The sequence below is a fragment of the Macaca mulatta genome, chromosome 8 (genome assembly GCF_049350105.2).
Source record: "Macaca mulatta isolate MMU2019108-1 chromosome 8, T2T-MMU8v2.0, whole genome shotgun sequence".
NCBI lineage: Eukaryota > Metazoa > Chordata > Mammalia > Primates > Cercopithecidae > Macaca > Macaca mulatta.
The window spans coordinates 58,105,634-58,125,155 of record NC_133413.1 but is presented as its reverse complement, the minus strand read 5'-3'; the positions used below and the strand labels follow the sequence as shown (position 1 = coordinate 58,125,155).

At 39.4% G+C, this 19,522-nt stretch overlaps 1 protein-coding gene across 47 annotated transcripts in view; it reads right to left on the bottom strand.

Annotated features, from left to right (window-relative positions):
* SPIDR (scaffold protein involved in DNA repair) overlaps positions 1 to 19,522 on the bottom strand; it is a 481,215-nt gene that overhangs the window by 144,955 nt on the left and 316,738 nt on the right. For all 47 annotated transcript variants that reach the window (XM_077943592.1, XM_077943599.1, XM_077943602.1 and 44 more), the window contains 2 exons: positions 4,550 to 4,745; positions 1,539 to 1,789 (listed from right to left, as the gene is read on the bottom strand). In XM_077943592.1, the coding sequence (XP_077799718.1) occupies positions 1,539 to 1,789; positions 4,550 to 4,745 (447 nt within the window). The remainder of the gene's footprint in view (positions 1 to 1,538; positions 1,790 to 4,549; positions 4,746 to 19,522) is intronic.

Below are 19,522 nucleotides of genomic sequence, written 5' to 3'. Positions count from 1 at the left end.
CCAAGCAAAACAAAAACACAAAACAAAAACCTATGTCTGATGGGTAGCTGTCTTAGAAAATTCTATATAAATTTACCACAGATTTAGGGCACAGGGTGCAAGACTGGTCTATATTTATAAGCCATGATAAAGACCTTAAAACTGATTTCATGGATTTCACAAACATGCATATTCCAAAAAAGAATCATTTTTTTTTTCTGTAATTCCAAAAGAAACATTCTCCAACTCTAGACCTCAAGGTGACTTTCTGAAATTCATAGTATTTTCAAATAAAGTGCCTCCACTTGAAGATTATTCATAATTCACATAGGAGCGTAGGTATCCTGTTTCTCTCTCTGGCATCAGAAGGCAGTGTTACGACACGATGATTGCTTTGTCTTTATGTTAGAGATGTGGTCTTGCCATCTTGCTTTGTCCAGGGTGGTCTCAAACTCCTGGGCTCAAGTGACCTGCCTGCCTAGGGCTCCTCCCAAAGTGCTGGGATTATAGGTGTTAGCAACCATGCCCGGCCAGGATGATTGTTAATTACTATTTCTTCAGTATGTGTTTTCTTATTAATAGTTAAACAAAACTGATGAAGTAGCATCTACACTTTTAATTTCTATTCTGTTGGAAATCCATCTTACTTCCTTGAGGGCAATTATCATTGCCAGAGATAACTTCAAAAGGCTATGCCAGGCTGGGCGTGGTGGTTCACGCCAGTAATATCAGCACTTTGGGGGGCTGAGGCGGGTGGATCACTTGAGGCCAGGAACTTGAGACCAGCCTGGCCAACGTAGCAAAACCTTGTCTCTACTAAAAATACAAAAATTAGCCAGGCATGGTGGTGCATGCCTGTAATCCCAGCTACTTGGGCACGAGAATCTCTTGAACTCCAGAGGTGGACGTTGCAAAAAGAAAAAAAGACTATGCTGAGGCTCTGATGTAAACAAACAAACCTCTCTGTCAGTCATGCGTCTACAGCTATCTGTAAGAACCAACACCAGGAAGGGCCTAAATCTGAGTAAAGACAACATCACTTCTACTACATTTGTCTGCACTTAACTGCATTGGATGATGCAGACAGACAACATTTACATCATTGCAGAAAGTTCCATTAGGCAGTTCTGATACAGATGGTTTGATACAGTACTCTCTGAAAGCCACAGGTTTACCAATTGCCATTACTTACTCAGGTTTTCAAGACATATAAAACTGGATGTTGCAATGGTCTTTTGAGGTATGACAACCACATGTCTTGGCTTTGCCAGAACAAAACCAATATTTCTTGCATTTGTATGACTTTCAAGAACATGAACCATTAAAGGTAAAAGAAAATGCAGTAAATTTAATTTTTAATAGGACTTTAAAATTAAATAGATAGATAAAATCCTTTATCATACCATGTAGCCCAAATTTTGATGCAAGGAAAAACAAAAACAGTGCACGTATATGGTGAATGCAGCTAAGAACGTGCTCTGGGAAGAGCCTCCACTTTCTAGAGCACTCTGTCTAAGTGACTCTTCACCCCTGCCCCACACCAGCATCTTGGCACTCACCGAGTTCCAGCTGGGTCTGTGTGTCCTGAGCTGGCCCGCTGCTGACCCCTGGTGCTGTCTCTGCTGGGAAGAGAATACACTCTTTGCACCACCACTCGGACCCCAGCTCCTGGCCATGAGGCAGCTCCCTGGCTTTCCACCACGTCCAGGAGAGAATCCCTTAGGGGAGTGCCGGCTGGGATGTGCTGTTTTGCTTCTTTGTGCCCGTGGGTCGAGGTTGTCCCTGTGGTGGCTACACCACTACACACAATCTGGCCGAGATACATAAAGGGAACAGTTTCAAGACTCACAAAGTTTCAGGTTTGGCTAACAACAAGCAACATGCTGCACACCAAATAATGACATCCTTAAGCAGCCCCCCAGTGGATCTGCACTACACTGAAGTGATGATGAAGATGAAAACAAAGGAACTTGTGGTGTGGGGCTCTGGGCCTGCCAGGTGGCTAAGATTGCAAGCTGAAGGCCAGTGAAAGAACAAGGAGCACAGCAGGATGTCTGCTATACCAGGCAGGTCTTTGAAAACACACAGAAAGTTTTGCTAATAAAATTCATGATAATTCAAGAAATTTTTCTCTTTTGAGGTAAGAATTCCAACAGAACAAACCAAAAATGAAGATAAAAGAATGACTAGGGATACTACAAATGCTTCATTTTATTAAGTTCTTGTATGTGCAATCTCCGAGGCTAAGCATTTTACATACTCACATATTCTCCCAACAACCCCTTACATAATATCACCTGTCATAATAAAACACCACCACTTCCAGAGTGCTTCCTATATATTCCAGGCTTTTAAATTTACATATTAAACATGCTTATCCTCACACAACCACCCAAGAAGATAGATAATATCACACCTCCATTTTACAGATAAGAAAACTGAGACACAGAGACCACGGATCTTGCCCGAGATGATCCAGCAGGAAGTGGCTGAGTTAGGATTTGAACCAGGTTATCTGGTTCCAAAGTTCACACGTTTAACCATTATGCTACAAGTAGTTTCATTATCACTGTTATAGGCCAAAAATGTATCTCATGGGATTAATATTACATAGCTGTTTAAAACTATATGTTAAAACAGTAATGTGCTTTGGGCCATATTTTTTATCTGTTATAATTAAATTGATTAGAGAGTCTTCCTTTTTGCATAATCCTCTCCAGATACTTCTTTTGATAGTCAAAGAGAGATTTTGCTTGACTAGCTGGTACAAAACAGGCTGAAAGTTTGTCTACTTTTCTTTCGTATTCCTCCTCCCTTGATCTGTCAGTCTCAGGAAGCATTCTGCTTAGCGACAACTTATATAACCCAGAGACCTTGAGGCCAGTGCACTGGGAGCCACACGAACATTCAGTGCTTAGGGTGGTCCCAGGGGCGCCCACAGCAAGTGAATTTTAGTAGTTCCCTAAATTCATCTTGGCAAATGATCATGGCTTAGGACAAGTAAAATTGCAAAAAACAACTCCAGCATATAATCTCAAGCTTATGCAGTTCTTTTTATCCCAAGGGATAATAGATATTGTGGAAAAGAAAAATATGATTTTTTAAATAAATAAAGGAGGGTTTTAAAAAATTCTTAGACATTACAAGAATAGAGAAAATGAACGTTGTCAAATACCAGCATGCACTGTATGATGATGTTTCTGTCAACAATGGACAGCATGTTTGACCGTGGTCTCATAAAACTATGATGGAGATGAAAAATTCCTGTTGCCTAGTGATGTATGCACGTTTGTGGTGATGCTGGTGTAAACAAAAATAGTGTGTTGCCAGTTGCATAAAAGTCTAGCACATCCTGTTATGTATAGTACCTAATATTTGATAATAATAAACAATGTTACCGGCTTATGTATTTACTGTACTATACTTTTAATTGTTATTTTAGAGTGTTCTACATGTTAAAAAACAAGTTATGTGTAAAACATCCTCAGGCAGGTCCTTCAGAAGGTATCTAGAAGAAGGCATTGTTATCCAAGGAGATGACAGCTTCATGCACATTACTGTCCCTCTACATTCCAGTGGGACAAGATGTGGAGGTGGAAGATGGTGATATTGATGGTCCTGACCCTGTGAAGACCTAGGCTACTGTGTGTGTTTGTATTTTAGTTTACAACAAAGAAGTTTTAAAAGTAAAAAGAAATAAAAAATAAAAACAGAAAAAAGGATATAAAGAAAAAATATTTTTGAATAGCTATTTGTATTTGTGTTGTAAGCTAAGTGCTGCTATAAAGAGTAAAAAAGTTAATGAAAAATTTAAAGTTTATAAAGTTAGAAAGTTACAGTAAATTAAGGTTAAATTATTTATTACTGAAGAAAAAATTTAATTTAGTGTAGTGCAAGTGTTCAGTGTTTATAAAGTCTACAGTAGTGTCTGAGGCCTTCACATGCACTCCGCACTCACTCACTGACTCACCCAGAGCAACTTCCAGTTCTATAGTCTCCATTTATGGTAAATGCCCTATACAGTTGCACCATTTTTTATCTTTTGGACTGTATTTTTACTATCCTTTTTCTATGTTTAGATATGTTTACATACACAAGTACTTACCATTGTGTTACAATTGCCTACAGTGTTCAGTAAAGTAACATGCTGTGCAGGTTTGTGGCCTGGGAGCAATCAGCCATACCATATACCCTAAGTGTGCAGTAGGCTGGAACATCTAGGTTTGTGTAAGTGCACTCTTATGATGGTCACACAATGACAAAATCACCTAATGACAAATTTCTCAGAACATATCCCCGTTAAGTGATGCATGACTCTGTTTTAATAAATTAGAATAAAGATTAAAGATACATAATTAGAAAGATGAAATACTGTAAAAAGAGCACCACTAAATGCTGAACTGAACTATAATATATTCAGGCATAACAATAAGTTCCTGCAGCATATATACTTGTGGTGGGATTTTTGGAGGGACACAAAAGGTAAACATCTTCACTTACACTGAAGCCCTTCCAAATCCAGTCACTAACATATTACAAGCATAAAACCTTTAAGTCAATAGGACTTTACCTGGATTTCAGGTGAATTATTTGTTATACCCTTAATTACAAACATCTGGGCCAAAGAGATGCTTCTTCTTGGAAGGGGTATGTCCGGATAGTACACATCACAAGTTTTTTTTGAATCTTCTTTGGCAACAACTTTCTCACAAAAGTAAGTATTCAGAATAACAGGGCAACTTCCATTTGGAATAATCAGTTTTTGCCTGGAAAAGAGAAAGACATGCAACAGTTTCTTTGCAATATTGGGGTCCCCTCATGTTCTTGCTAAATCAGGAATGCAAAGAGCAATGACTCGCCTGCTATGGACAGCTAGAGCCAAGCCCACCCACAGAGGCACAGCTATCCTTCATGCTCCAGCATGGCCGCCAGTAGTCTGACTTCACTGTTCTAGTGAAAGCCCTGTGTCAGGAAGGGATGGAAGAAGGCTAAGTCCCTGGGCTTGGACTTCCTTGTGCCCTCCCAGTATAGCCTCAAGACCCCTCAGGGGGAAATACAGAGGATGAACAAAAACTGTCAACAGCCTCAAAAAAGTGCCCAAACAATGAAATAAAATGTACAAATAAAACCTTCAGACATTTTGACAGCTCTAATCTTTCAAAGAACATACCATTAAATGTCAAAGGAGCATCTACCTTTGCTATCAAACTGACTATAGTTGCTGAATACCTCATATTTAAGTATTAATGAAAAGGAGTCAGGAAATAGAGCAGACAAAATTCTCCTGGTTCTTCTCAGTCCTTGGACAAGAGAAAACACTTTAATGCCTATTCCTTAAAACATGGTGCTGCTTAGTATTAAGAGAAATTTGGGACTTCTGATTCTGGGAGGATAGAGTATCACACTTTTCCCTATTCCTCTCATTAAGAACAACTACAATGGCTGACATTATATGTAAAGTAAACATAAGAAGACACCGAGAGGTGGAGAGAAGAGGCAGACAGGCTAAAACCTAGAGACTTTAGGAATGAGGCAGTGGCAAGTTCCTGGGTTTTCTTTCTTTTCTTTCCTTCCTTCCTTTCTTTCTTTTTTTTTTTTGAGACATGGTCTCACTCTGTTATTCAGGCTGGAATGCAGTGGTGTAGTCTCGGCTCACTGAAACCTCTGCCTTCCATTCAAACGATTCCCGTGCCTCAGCTTCCTGAGTAGCTGGAATAACTGGCATGAACCACCAAGCCTAGTTAATTTTTTAATTTTTTAGTAGAGAGAAGGTTTTGCCATGTTGGCCAGGTTGGTCTCAAACTCCTGACTTCAAGTGATCCATCCGCCCTGGCATCCCAAAGTGCTAGGATTACAGGTGTGAGCCACTGTGCCCAGCTCTGGGTTTTCTTTTTGCCTCGTATATCTCAGGTTTTGAGTTGAAGGAGCCAGCAACCCAGAAACAGCAACAGGTGCTGACAAAAAGCTCTACCAAAGCCTGCTCTCTTTAACCAAGGACCAAGGAACGGGCAGCCTAGAAAGGCAGAAAACTCTTAGATGGTAACTGCTCTACTCTAGGTAAACATCATGGAAAACCTATGACTTGTCCCCATGCATGCTAGCACAGGCCAAGTGAGGACCTGGACTTCCCCCCTCATTGGGCTGTAATGAGAGACCCCAATATCCCAGCTGGGGTATGAGAGAAGGTGGGGCCAAGGAGATGACTTTCTTTTCTTTTTTTTTTTGAGATGGAGTCTTGCTCTGTCGCCCAGCTGGGGGCACGATCTCAGCTCACTGCAACCTCGGCCTCCCGAGTTCAAGCGATTCTCCCACCTCAGCCTCCCAAGTAGCTGGGACTACAGGTGCCCACTATCATGTCCAGCTAATTCTTACATTTTTGTACAGATGGAGTTTCATCATGGTGACCAGGCTGGTCTCAAACTCCTGACCTCAGGTGATTTGCCCACCTCGGCCTCCCAAAGTGCTGGGATTACAGGTGTGAGCTACCGTGCCTGGAGGACTTTCATCCCCGACAGGCCTGCAATGAGTACTCCCCTCATTGTGACAGTGGAGAGACTACCTGGGGGCCTGGACTTCAACTCCTCCTGACAGTAGTAACCAAGCACCACTCCCTATCCCTCTGGGGTGGTGCCAGAGGAAGCGTGGCAGAGAATCAGGATTTATACCACTGCTCAGTGGTGCTGAGGCCACCCTTCCCTCCTACCCCTCCTACCCCTCAGCAGAAGGCATGTGAGAAACAGCAACAAGGCTTCCCTGGCCTTCCCAGCCAGGGTGGTGTCAGCAGAGGCTTAGCAGGGAGCTGGAACTCATACCCCTGCCCATCAGGAACAAGGAGTCTCTCCCTCTCTCAAGTGTCAACTGAGGAATCTGGACTTCCCTCTCCACCTGGCAGTAACAACCCCACTCCACTCCTCACTTTCTCCTACCAGAGCAGTGTCAGATGAAGCTACCTAAAAGAGGTTTAAATAAGATCCAGTCTCAAAACATAATACTCCAAATGTCCATGTTTCTATCAAAAATCACTTGTTATAATAGGAACCATGAAAAATCTCAACTTGAATGAATAAAGACAATTAACAGATGTCAATGTTGACATAACATAAAGGTTAGACTATCTGGCAAAATTCTAAAGCAGCCATTTAAAAATGCTTTAATAAGCATCTCGATGCACTTGAGACAAATAAAAAAAAGTATCTCAGCAAATAAACAGAATAATTATTTCTTAAAAATGGAAGTTTCAGAACTAAAAAAAATAGTGAAAATAAAAGAATAGGTTCAACAGCAGAAGGGAGAAGGAAGAGAAAAGAATCAATAAACTTGAAGACAAAAATAATAAAAATTACCCATTATAAATAATAAAGCGAAAATAGACTTAAAAAAAAAAAATCTGGTTGGGCATGGTGGCTCACGCCTGTAAACCCAGCACTTTGGGAGGCCAAGGCGGGCGGATCACCTGAGGTCGGGAGTTTGAGACCAGCCTGACCAACATGGAGAAACCCCCTCTCTACTAAAAATACAAAATTAGCCGGGTGTGGTGGTGCATGGCTGTAATCCCAGCTACTCGGGAGGCCAAGGCAGGAGAATCGCTTGAACCCGGGAGATGGAGGTTGCGGTAAGCCAAGATCGCACCATTGCACTCCAACCCAGGCAACAAGAGCAAAACTCCGCTTCAAAAAACAAACAAACAAAAAACCCCCAACAGAACCAAGGACCTGTGGGAAGAAAGAAATAGAAATGGAAGGCTACAGATAAAGTAATACAGGTAAATACAAGAGGCTTTCCTACTCCTCTTGAGTTTTCTAAATTTTTATTCTCATAAAAATTATAACACTGTCTGAGGTGGTTCTAAATGCATGCAGAGAAAACATTAAAGACAATCATATTATAAATAGGGAGGGAAAGGGGATATAAAGGGAGGTATGGTTTCTATACTTCACAGAAACTGGTAAAGTGTTGACCTAGTAGACTGTGCTAAGTTACGTGTATGTAATACTTAGAGCAAGCAATAAAATATCTATAAAAAGAGAAACACACCAAAACATTATAAATGAAATCCTAAAAAAAATTAATGTTCAAGTAACCCACATGAAATCAGGAAAAATAAAATAAATAAAAACAGAGAACAAAGAAAACAAAAAGTAAAAAGGTACACTTAAGTCCTAATGTATCAATAATTACATTGAGGATAAATGGTCTAAATAAACCAATTAAAAGACAAAGATTGGCAGGGTAAATTTATGATCCATCTACATGCCGTCTACAAGAAACTCACTTCAAATATAGAGATATAGGTAGGATAAAAGTAAAAAATGGGAAAAGATTCATCATGTAAACATTGATTAAAATATAGTGGGGGTGCTATATTAATATCAGATGAAGTAGATTTCGGAGCACAGAAAACCCCAAATATAGAAAGGCACATTACATAATGAAACAAAGATCAATCCACCTTGAAGACATAGCAATCCTAAATGTATCTACAACAAAGAACATAGATTCAAAATACATGAAGCAAAAACTGATAAAACTCAAAGAATAGACAAATCCTCAATTAGAACTGCAGACATCAATACCCCTCTCTCAACATTTGATGGAACTAGAGAGAATATCAGAAAGAATACAGAAGAGTACACCACCACCATCAATAAACAGGTTCTAGTTGACATCATAAAACACTCCACCAAACAACAGTAGAATACTATTTTTTTCAGGTGCCCACAAAATGCATGTGTCATAAGACACATCTAAACAAATTTAGAAGAACTGAAATCATATAGAGTACATTCTCTAATCACAGTAGAATCAAACTGAAAATCAATAACAGAACGATAACATGAAATTCTCCAAACACTTTGAAACTAAACAACATATTTCTAAGTAATCCAAGGGTCAAAGAGGAAGTCTCAATGAAAACCTAAAAACACTGAACTAAATGAAAATACAAATTTAACCTATCAAAGTTGTGAGAAACAGCTGAAGTGATACTGAGAGGAAATTTTACAGAACTTAAAGCTTACATTAAAAAAGAAAAAAGTCTCAAATCAACAATTTTTCTTACCTCAAAAACCTAGAAAAAAGTAAAGCAAAATAAACTCAGAGCAAGTGAAAAGAAATACTTTTTTTTGTGTGTGTGTGACAGAGTCTTGCTCTGTCACCTAGGCTGGAGTGCAGTGGTGCGATCTCGGCTCACTGCAATCTCTGCTGCCTCAGCCTCCTGAGTAGCTGGGATTACAGGTGCCCACCACCATGCCTGGCTAATTTTTATATTCTTAAAGTAGAGACCAGGTTTCATTCACCATGTTGGCCAGGATGGTCTCAAACTCCTGACCTCAGGTGATCCACCCACCCCAGCCTCTCAAAGTGCTGGGATTACAGGCATGAGTCACCGTACCCAGCCGGAAATAATTAAAGAGCAGAAATAAATAAAATTGAACAGAAAAACAACAGAGAAAAAAAACAATGCAATAGAGTTATTTGAAAAGATCAATATATTGACTAAAAAATGAAAAAAGGGAGAAGATACAAATTACCAATATCAAGAATAAGATGGAGGCTGTCACTACGGGCCCTGTACACATCACAAGGCTAGGTGAAGGACTACTATGGACAAGTCTACATACATACATTCTCAGAACTTAGATGAAATGGACAAATTTCTCAAAAGGAAACAAAAATAACTACCACAATTCATGCAATATGAAACAGATTATTTGAACAGCCTATAAATATTAAGGAAAATAAATATGTAATTTTTTATTTTTTTGAGACGGTGTCATGCTCTGTTGCCCAGGCTGGAGCACAGTGGTGCGATCTCGGTTCACTGCAACCTCTGCCTGCTGGGTTCAAGCAATTCTCTTGCCTCAGCCTCCCGAGTAGCTGGGACTACAGGCATGCACCACCATCCCTGGCTAATTTCTTGCATTTTTAGTAGAGACGGGGTTTCACCATGCTGGCCAGGCTGGTCTCAAACTCCTGACCTCGCGACCCGCTGCCCTTGGCCTCCCAAAGTGCTGGGATTATAGGTGTGAGCCACCATACCCAGCCAAATTTATAATTTTAAAACTCCCAAAAGTGGTATCTCCGGGTCCAGATACTTTCACTGGAGAATTCTAACAAATGGGAAAAGAAGAACTAGCACCAATTCTACACACTGTCTTCCAGAAAACAGAAGAGGAGGAAACTCTTCCAATCCCTTTTATAAAGCATGTATTACTCTGATACTAAAACCAAAGACAGGACAAACAAACAAACAAACAAACAAAAACTATAAACCAATATACCTCAATAACATAGATACAAAATTCTTTAACAATATGTTAGCAAATAGAATTCAGCAATATATAAAAAAAGTTATGCAATATGACCAAGTGGTGTTAATTCCAGGCAAGATGGCCTTGTTTGGTATTTGAAAATCACCTTCACCAAGTTGAAGGCTGAAGGAGAAAAATCAGTTGATTACATTAATCAATGTGGAAAAATCACTTGACATAATTCAACGCCCATCCTTAATAACAATTTTTAAAAACCTCTAAAAATTAGAAAGAGAACTTCCTCAGCTTAATAAACAACATCAACAGAAACCCCAGAGCTAGCATTACAATTAATGATGAAAGAGTAGATGCTTGCCACCTAAGATGGAAAACAAGGCAAAAATTTCCTCTCTCATAACTTTGATTCAACATAGTACCAGAAGTTCCAGCTAGTGCACAGTAAGACAAGATAGGTGGGGAAAGGCATACAGATTAAAAAGAAGAAATGAAAATGTCCTTATTTGCAGGTGACATAATTGCTATAAAGCATATGTCTAGGAATATACAAAATAACTCCTAGAACTATTAAGCAAGGTTGAAGAAACCAACACATACAAAAATTAGGTGTATTTGTACATATTATCAACGAATTCATGGACGCCAATGAAAAATATACCATTTAAAATTGTAAAACTAAAAAAAGAGACCAAAATAACCCATGTCAGTGTGAATCTCACAAAACATGTAATGACAGATAATTGGACAGAAATTAGATACTGACCATTGTTAATTGGTGTTTTTTCTTAATATAGGGAAATCTTAAAGACTGGAAAACTCATGAACATAAAATGACCAGTGGGATGATTGAGAGGAATGTTGTTTTAGATTGATTAATGTCATACAATTCCTATTTTTTCTTTAAAATTTTTATTTTTAGATAATTGTAGATTTACATTCAGTTGTACAAAATAACACAGATCAACTTCCTTCTTTCTCCTTTCCCTACCCCCACCCCTACCCCCACCACACAACCTAAACCCCTGACAACCACTGTCTTATTTTCTGTTGCTTATAACAGAATATCTGAAACTGGGTAACTTACAAAGAAGAGGAAGTTATTTCTTACACTTATGGAGGTCGAGGGGTTGCATCTGGTGAGGGCCTTCTTGCTGGTGGAGACTCTGCAGAATCTTGAGATGGCACCACTATTACATGGCAAGAGAGCGGAGCATGCTAGCTCAGGTCTCTCTACCTCTTATAAAACCACCAATCCCACTCCCATGATAACCCATTAGTCCATTAATTCATGAGTGGATTAATCCATTCATGAGAGCAGAGCCCTCATGACCCAGTCATCTCTTTAAGGCCCCACCTCTCAATACTGCCACATTGGGGATTAAGCTTCAACATAAGTTTTGGAGGGGTACATATTCAAACTATAGCAACCAAAATACGCTCTCCACTTCTTTAGGTATTGGCTTTTTTCACTTAGCATCATTCTCTGGAGATTAATCCAGTCATTGTCTGTTTCAATAGTTTATTTTTATTGAATAGTATTCCATGATATGGATTTAACATTCTGTTTAACCATTCACCCATTGATAGACATTTAGGTTGTTGCCAGTTTGGGACTACTATTAATAAAGCTGCTAACATTCATATGTAGGTCTTCATATGAACATAAGTTTTCATTTCTCTGAGATAAATGCCCAGGAGTACAAATGTTAGGTTGTTTGGTAGTTGTGTGCTTAGTTTTTTGTTTTTTTTCCAAAAGCAAAAAACTTCCAAACTTTTCCAGAGTAGTTATGTAATTTTACATCTCTGTAACCAGTATATGAGGAATGTAGTTTCTCCACATCCTTGCCAGCATTCAATGTTGATATTATGTTTTGTTTTAGCCATTTTGCCTTACTGTGGGGTTTAATGTGCATTTTCTTAATGGCTAATGATGTAGAACATCTTTCCTTGTGCTAATGTGCCATTTATATAACTCTTCAATGAAACGTCTGTTCATGCCTGTTGCTTGTTTCTTAATTGGATTGTTCATTTTTTATACTGTGTGTTTTTCAGAATTCTGTATGTTCTAAATACTAGTCCTTTCTTGGGTGTGAAGTTTGAAATTGAAATTATTTTCCCTATGTCTCTATCTTGTCTTTCCATTCTCTAAACAGGGTCTTTCTCAGAGCAAAAGTTTTCAGTTTTGATAAGTTTTAGTTTATCACGTTTTTTTTTTGTTTGCTTGTTTTTGAGATGGAGTCTCCCTCTGTTGTCTAGGCTGGAGTGCAGTGGCAAGATCTCAGCTCACTGCAACCTCCGCCTCCTGGGTTCAACAATTCTCCTGCCTCAGCCTCCCAAGTAGCTGGAACTATAGGGTGCATGCCAACACACCTGGCTAATTTTTGTATTTTTAGTAGAAACGGGGTTTCACCATGTTGGCCAGGCTGGTCTTGAACTCCCGACCTCAGGTCCAGCCTTGGCCTCTCAAAGTGCTGGGATTACAGGCACGAGCCACTGCGCTCGGCCTCAAGTTCCTTTTAAACAGATCAAATTTTTATCTTAAGTCTAAGTACTCTTTTCCTAGTCCTAGATCCTAAAGATTTTCTCTTTTTTCCCTAACATTTTTCTAATTTTATAGTTTACATTTATATTCATCATCAATTTTGAGTTAAATGATATATAACTTGTGAGAACGAGGTTAAGGCCTATATTTTTCTGCCTATGATTATTCAAAGTCTATCCTTCCTTAATTGAATTGTCTTGGCACTTTTGTCAAAAATCAGTTGGTAGGCTGTGCGCAGTGGCTTATTTTCCCAGCACTTTGGGAGGCCAAGACGAGCAGATTACTTGAGGTCAGGATTTCAAGGCCAGTCTGGCCAACATGGTGAAACCCCATCTCTACCAAAAAAGTACAAAAAAATTAGTGGGGCATGGTGGCGCACCTGCAGTCCCAGCTACCCGGGAAGCTGAGGTGGGAGAATCACTTGAACCTGGGAGGCAGATGGAGGCTGCTGTGAGCGGAGATGTTGCCATTGCACTCCAGCCTGGGCGACAGAGCAAGATCTTGCCTCAAAAAAGAAAAAAAAATCAGCTGGTGCTGAGCATGGTGGTGCACACATCTATGGTCCCATCTACTCAGGAAACTAAAGCAAGAAGATCACCTGATCCCAGGAGTTTGAGGCTGGTCTGGGCAACATAGTGAGACCCTATCTCTAAAACAAAAACAAACAAAATCACACTGTGGAGATCAATTTAAAAAAAAAATCAGCTGGGCATATTTGTGTAGTGTATTTCTGGGTTCTTTATTCTGTTTCATTGATGTATGTGTCTATCCCTTCAATAACACCATATAATATTGATTATTATAGTTATATAATAAATATTTAAATTGGGGAAAGTGATCCCCTTTACTTCATTCTTTTTCAAAATTATTTAAGCTATGTTAGTTCCTCTGCCTTTCCATGCAACTTTTAAAATCAGCACACACATATATATCTGCAAACAAAATCATGCTGGAATTGATGGGAATTTCTTTAAGCCTATAAATCCATTTGGGGAGCTCCTTATGATTTTGGCATCTTTATGGTTTTGAGTTTTTCAATCCATAAATATGTCTCCCATTTGTTAAGATCTTTGATTTATTTTATCAGTGTTTTGTAGCTTCAACATATAAGTCATTACATGTTTTGTAAGATTCACACTGACATGGGTTATTTTGGTCTCTTTTTTTAGTTTTACAATTTTAAATGGTATATTTTTCATTTTGGTGTCCGTGAATTCATTGATACTATGTAAAAATACACCTAATTTTTGTATGTGTTGGTTTCTTCAACCTTGCTTAATAGTTCTAGGAGTTATTTTGTAGATTCCTTGTCATTTCCTGTATAAGCAATTATACAGGGAGAGATACTGTGGCAATCATGCTACAGGCGTACATTTTTTTAACTGACTCATTAATTTGGGGAAGAAAACCCAGCCTTTCACTCAAAAACATGACCCCGCTTATAACTGTGGAATCAAAGAAAGCCCTTAGGTTTAATTCTAGCTTTGCAAACTTACTAATACGTACTTAGGAAAACAATATTTTTCAATTTAGACTATGAGTTAAAATCACTTTGAAAATGAAAATGACTGGGTTTTTCACTAGATTTACGGAAAATAAACTAGGATCTCTGGGTGGGGGCTAGCCAAGAGGGCTTTAAGTTCATAGAGAGACATACACCAGGAAACAACAAAACACAGTAAAGCATTACTGGTGCTGCAACAGAAAGAATATGGCCTTCTACACAAGAGACAGAAGATAGACTTCTTCATGTTAATTAAGTCCCTTCTAGAATGTTGCCTCTGTGAGAGAAGGAACTTTGCCTGGGGGGTTCACCAGTACCTGGAAAATCAATGACTTTGGAATGAATGTCATTCCTTCTTCCAGTGTCCTGGGAAAAGTTGCTCTTTCCTCTGTGCTCCAACAGTGCCTTTCACACTGTCATGTTCAACGGTCTGCCTCTACAACTAAAAACTGAACTTCTAGAATACAACAGCTGTTTCTCTTTTTACCTCTCTTTTTTATTAGGTACTTCCCAGTATCTGACATGTGCAAGGGACTCAATAGATGTTTATTAAATTAATGGATATACACACATTCACATTTACAGGGAATAGAGGAAGGCATGAGAGTATATTTTAAACAGATAAACCAGACCTTGTAACAACTGAGTCCCGTGTATTCTAATGTAGGCATCTAAGAATGGCATAAATTTAAAATAAAGACTTAGAATAAAAACGCTGGGTGGCAAGTGACCAAGCACATGAGAATCTAATGCACAGCACACGATGACATGGGAGGAAGGAGAGGACGTACAGCTTTTAGACCTAAAAACTCTGCAATTAAATCCTGGCTTTCCCACTTACAAGCTGTGTGACTGTGGACAAATTTAACGTCTTTGTGACTTGGTTTTTATAAATTGGGAGTATTCACAGTAGATGTAAGCACTACACAGATTTCTTGTGAAAACGAAATTAATGAATTGATGCAGAGTTCCTAGAAGGGCTTCCCACATGCAAGGGCTCAGTGGGAAGGATGTCGGCACTGCTGCTGTCATTATTGTGAATTATATCTTCAGCAATTTCAAATTAGTTGTTGCCTATTGTTTAGCAAAAACTAGGGTTATTTAGTGTTACTTACTCAAAACCTATTATCTTTATCCTCCTAAATATTAAAAAGAATCACAATCATTGGCAGTGGATATCACTTTTCCATCACCTGCTCATATGCACATTTGCACTGAGCCTTCTTTGCTACCCATACTAGCTGGTTAGAGTCTGATGATGGCTTTACTTTACTTGCTGTGCTCTTAGTCCTCTTCACAACAACCCCACAGGGTAAACATGACTATTCCAATCTTCAGAGGAGGCTAAATAACAACCAATTAATTATATACCACTAGTCCATGACAGGGCTGTAATACAAACCAACTGGCTTCAAAGCCAGTCTGTTCTCTTTCCAAGATACCAGGCCATCTCCCAGGAGGGAGGACAGGACTTCCTACTTGGATACGGGTAAGGAAGATCTTGCTACAATCAACCCTGGAGGAACCAACGTATGAGAAAGGGAAGGGACACAAACTGACGGGGCATTTGGCTAGCCAGGCACACGATTAGATGGGGTTCACATGAAGGCATGAAATTGGGTGGGGGGTGGGGATGGTGGGGTAGAGGAAACTATGCTTCTCTATCTGTTCACAGTTATCAAGTGTTAGGCAGTTTGGCAAGTTGCTGTGGAAAGATTTATATTTACTCTGCAAGGGTCCCTGTGGTGAAAGAACCTTGAAAGCCACCTTCTACATTGTGTTGGCCAGTAAGGTAGCCACTGGGCCATGTAGCTCATCATATTTAAATGAAACAAAGTAAAATGAAATAAAATAATTTAAAAATGCCGTTCCTGGGTTGCATGACCCATATTTCTGGTATTCAGTGTGGCTAGTGACTACCATAGTGGATAGCACAATAAATAGAACATTTCCATCAATGCAGAAAATTCTGGGGGGTTATCAGAATTCTGGTTCTCAAGACAGACAATAAATCACATTCTAGTTACTTCGTAAATTCTTTTCGACTGACTGGATTTGAAAAGGGCTACTACATCTCAGTGACTTTCAGAGCTAACTTCACAGACTTTGACACCACCTCTGTTTCTGACTTTGGACACCTGCGTCAACACACCAGCATGAAATACGACTCGGTGACAAGGCAATGTCAATAGTGCTTGCTACTAATGGATTTGTTAAAATAGCAAAATATTCTGCCCACCATCCCGGCCATTTAGTGACCGGGTACCACTCCTCCTCATCAAAAATCAGATTTACTCTAATAAAACTTTGAAAATACAAGTCTTAGAAAATGACTCTAAACTGAAGTATAAAGATAATTTCAGAAATAAGAAGTTTAAGCCTCATATTCCTTTTATTTTCAGCTTCTTAATTGACAAGACTTTATTCAAATGTGTTTTTCTACCCAAGTCAGACAGTTACATATAACTAAGAAACTGACTATAAAAGACTGGCGTTTATGATTGTGTGTGCTACTTTACAATTCCCCAAGTGTAACTTGTCTAATTCCCTTTTTATCAGAATAAATACAACACTGAGGAACAGACCATATTTTATATGATTTATTCCTGTATGAAAGTGAACAGTATAGTAAATAAACGTACATTTTTTCTAATTTAGATTCATACTAATTATGAAGTAGTATGAATCTAATAGGATCTATCTACAGGGTTTGGTTTATGAGTCTAGCACTCAAAAGTAACACGTTTCAGACACTTGGCTTCATTGAAGCACCTTGTTACTAGGTCAGTGGTAGCACAATGCCATGGCTGAGTATTCCATACATATGATTTCTGGGTAAAGAATTATAGTTGTTCTATTTGAATTTTTTTTTGAGACCTCCCCTCCCTTCCCCTCCTCTCTTCTCTTTTCTCGAGATCGAGTCTTGCTCTGTTGCCCAGGCTGGAGTGCAGTGGTGCGATCTTGGCTCACTGCAACGTTTGCCGCCTGGGTTCAAGCAATTCTCCTGCCTCAGCCTCCAGAGTAGCTGGGATTACAGGTGCCTGCCACTATGCCTGACTAATTTTTTTTTTTTTTTGGCATTTTTAGTAGATATAGGGTTTCGCCATGTTGGCTTGGCTGGTCTTGAACTCCTGACCTCAAGTGATCCACCCGCCTCAGCCTCCAAAAGTGCTGAGATTATAGGCGTGAGCCACCACATCCGGCCTGTAAAACATGTTTTTATGGTTGGATGTTTTGATGTCACAAGTTTGTAGAAGCAGAAGTAAAACTGGAGATGGCACAAGATAAGAACAGATTATAGTATTTGAATAATGCAACTGAGAATAAAAAGGGGAAAAAACAAATCAAATGAATTGAAAAATGTGTTTCTAAAATCCACAAAATATCCTAAATTGAACTTCCAGTCAAAAATTTATGTAGGAATTCAGAACAAAAGGATTCACACTGACTGGCAATAAAAGGATTTTTGGAAGACAATGACCACAAGAGAGATGAAACTGACATTACAAACATAAAAGAATCAGTAAAATAAGACTAAGAAATATTGTCCTCAGAAATCACAAAGCCCAACTTTAATTATTACCACATAGAGGCAAGTCCTAAGCTTAGTTTAGCTTCAAACAGAACAAACCTCAGCTAAACTAGATAAATGTGCAAGGCTGGTTAAAAGACAATGCTTTGAATTCTTAAAGCAGTAGGAACATTCTTGGATTAAAAGTGTTTTACAGAGGAAGCATAATTTCTCTTGAATGACGCTGCTTATTTTCACAAACAAAGAAATTAGGGCAACAAGGACAGCAAAAACCTCAGAATGTCACATAGCAACCAAAGCACAGCAGAACTATAGCAGGACATGTATCATACGCTAACATCAAAATAATACCCTAAGGTCAGATTCAACTACCTGCCTATGAGAAACACTACAATAAGCATAGTCAGAAACATGTGTATAATTTTTGGCCTTCCAAAAGTGAGACTGTGGCCTGAGAAGGAAAACTGCATCTCTACAGCTATCAGAGGCTGCAGTCCGAAGAGGATAACCCATCAGGGTCGGGAATCAGGCCTCCCAGACTTTGCTTCTCCTCCAACTTACTCCTGTCACCTTCCTCCAGGCTGGTGAGGATGGAACACAGACCTGGCCCTCGTCTCCAACATCCTGTTGCCCTCACAAATGTGGTGGCTCAGCAGAGGGGTGTCTGGCAGGGCCTGAGGGCTGCTGGGCAGCTACTACACTCATGACAGACCCCTCAATACATTCTGACCCTCCTGCCTTATCACAGAGGCCTACTGAGTGTGCCCTGCCTGAAGGTAAAGTATGTGGCTACAGAGAAGTCAGTACTAGGCCATTATACTTTCAAATCTTCATCCTCCAAGTTTGGTAACACTAACTTGAAACATAAACTTTTAACTAGTTACTTACAGTGCCCACACACACTTCCAAGACTCCCCAGGGGCCCGCTGTGCTAAGCCTGCCGAAAAATAATCAGGACAAACACCAAGTGGACTTTTCACTCGAAACTTCACTGTGTAGACTTTCTGATTTATATTTAGACAACTTATTTTAAATAGAACCTCAAGTACATTTTATACTTTAGGTATATTTGTCTTCAACTTACTACCTGAAAAATTAATGTAAATGGGTTTTTACTTAACAAACCCAAAATGCTGTTTGTTAAAATAAAGACATAGAAAGATTTGTTTTCATCAACGATGTCATTCTCTTGTCTGTAGGACATCTTATTTAGCACTCTTCTTGTCCTGCACTGGGCTTAGGGAGCTTCCTTGGGGATAGGCAGCGGCATCGCCCCTGCTCCATCAGAGATGCTGCGTCAATGTGTGGGAGAGCTCAAGAGGGTGACAGACCCATCCGATGGAAGCTTTTCATCTTTTATTTCTGTCTCAAAAATGTTTCTCAATTGCAAACCACATCTTCAAAGGAAACAATACAGGAATCGTACAAGTTATTTATTTTATTTTATTTTATTTTGAGATGGAGTCTTGCCCTGTCACCAGGATGGAGTGCAGTGGTGCAATCTCGGCTCACTGCAACCTCTGCCTCCTGGGTTCAAGTGATTCTCCTCCCTCAGCTTCCCAAGTAGCTGGGACTACAGGTGCCCACCACCACCATGCCCAGCTAATTTTTGTATTTTTAGTAGAGACGGGGTTTCACCGTGTGAGCCAGGATGGTCTCGATCCCTTCACCTTGTGATCCACTCGCCTTGGCCTCCC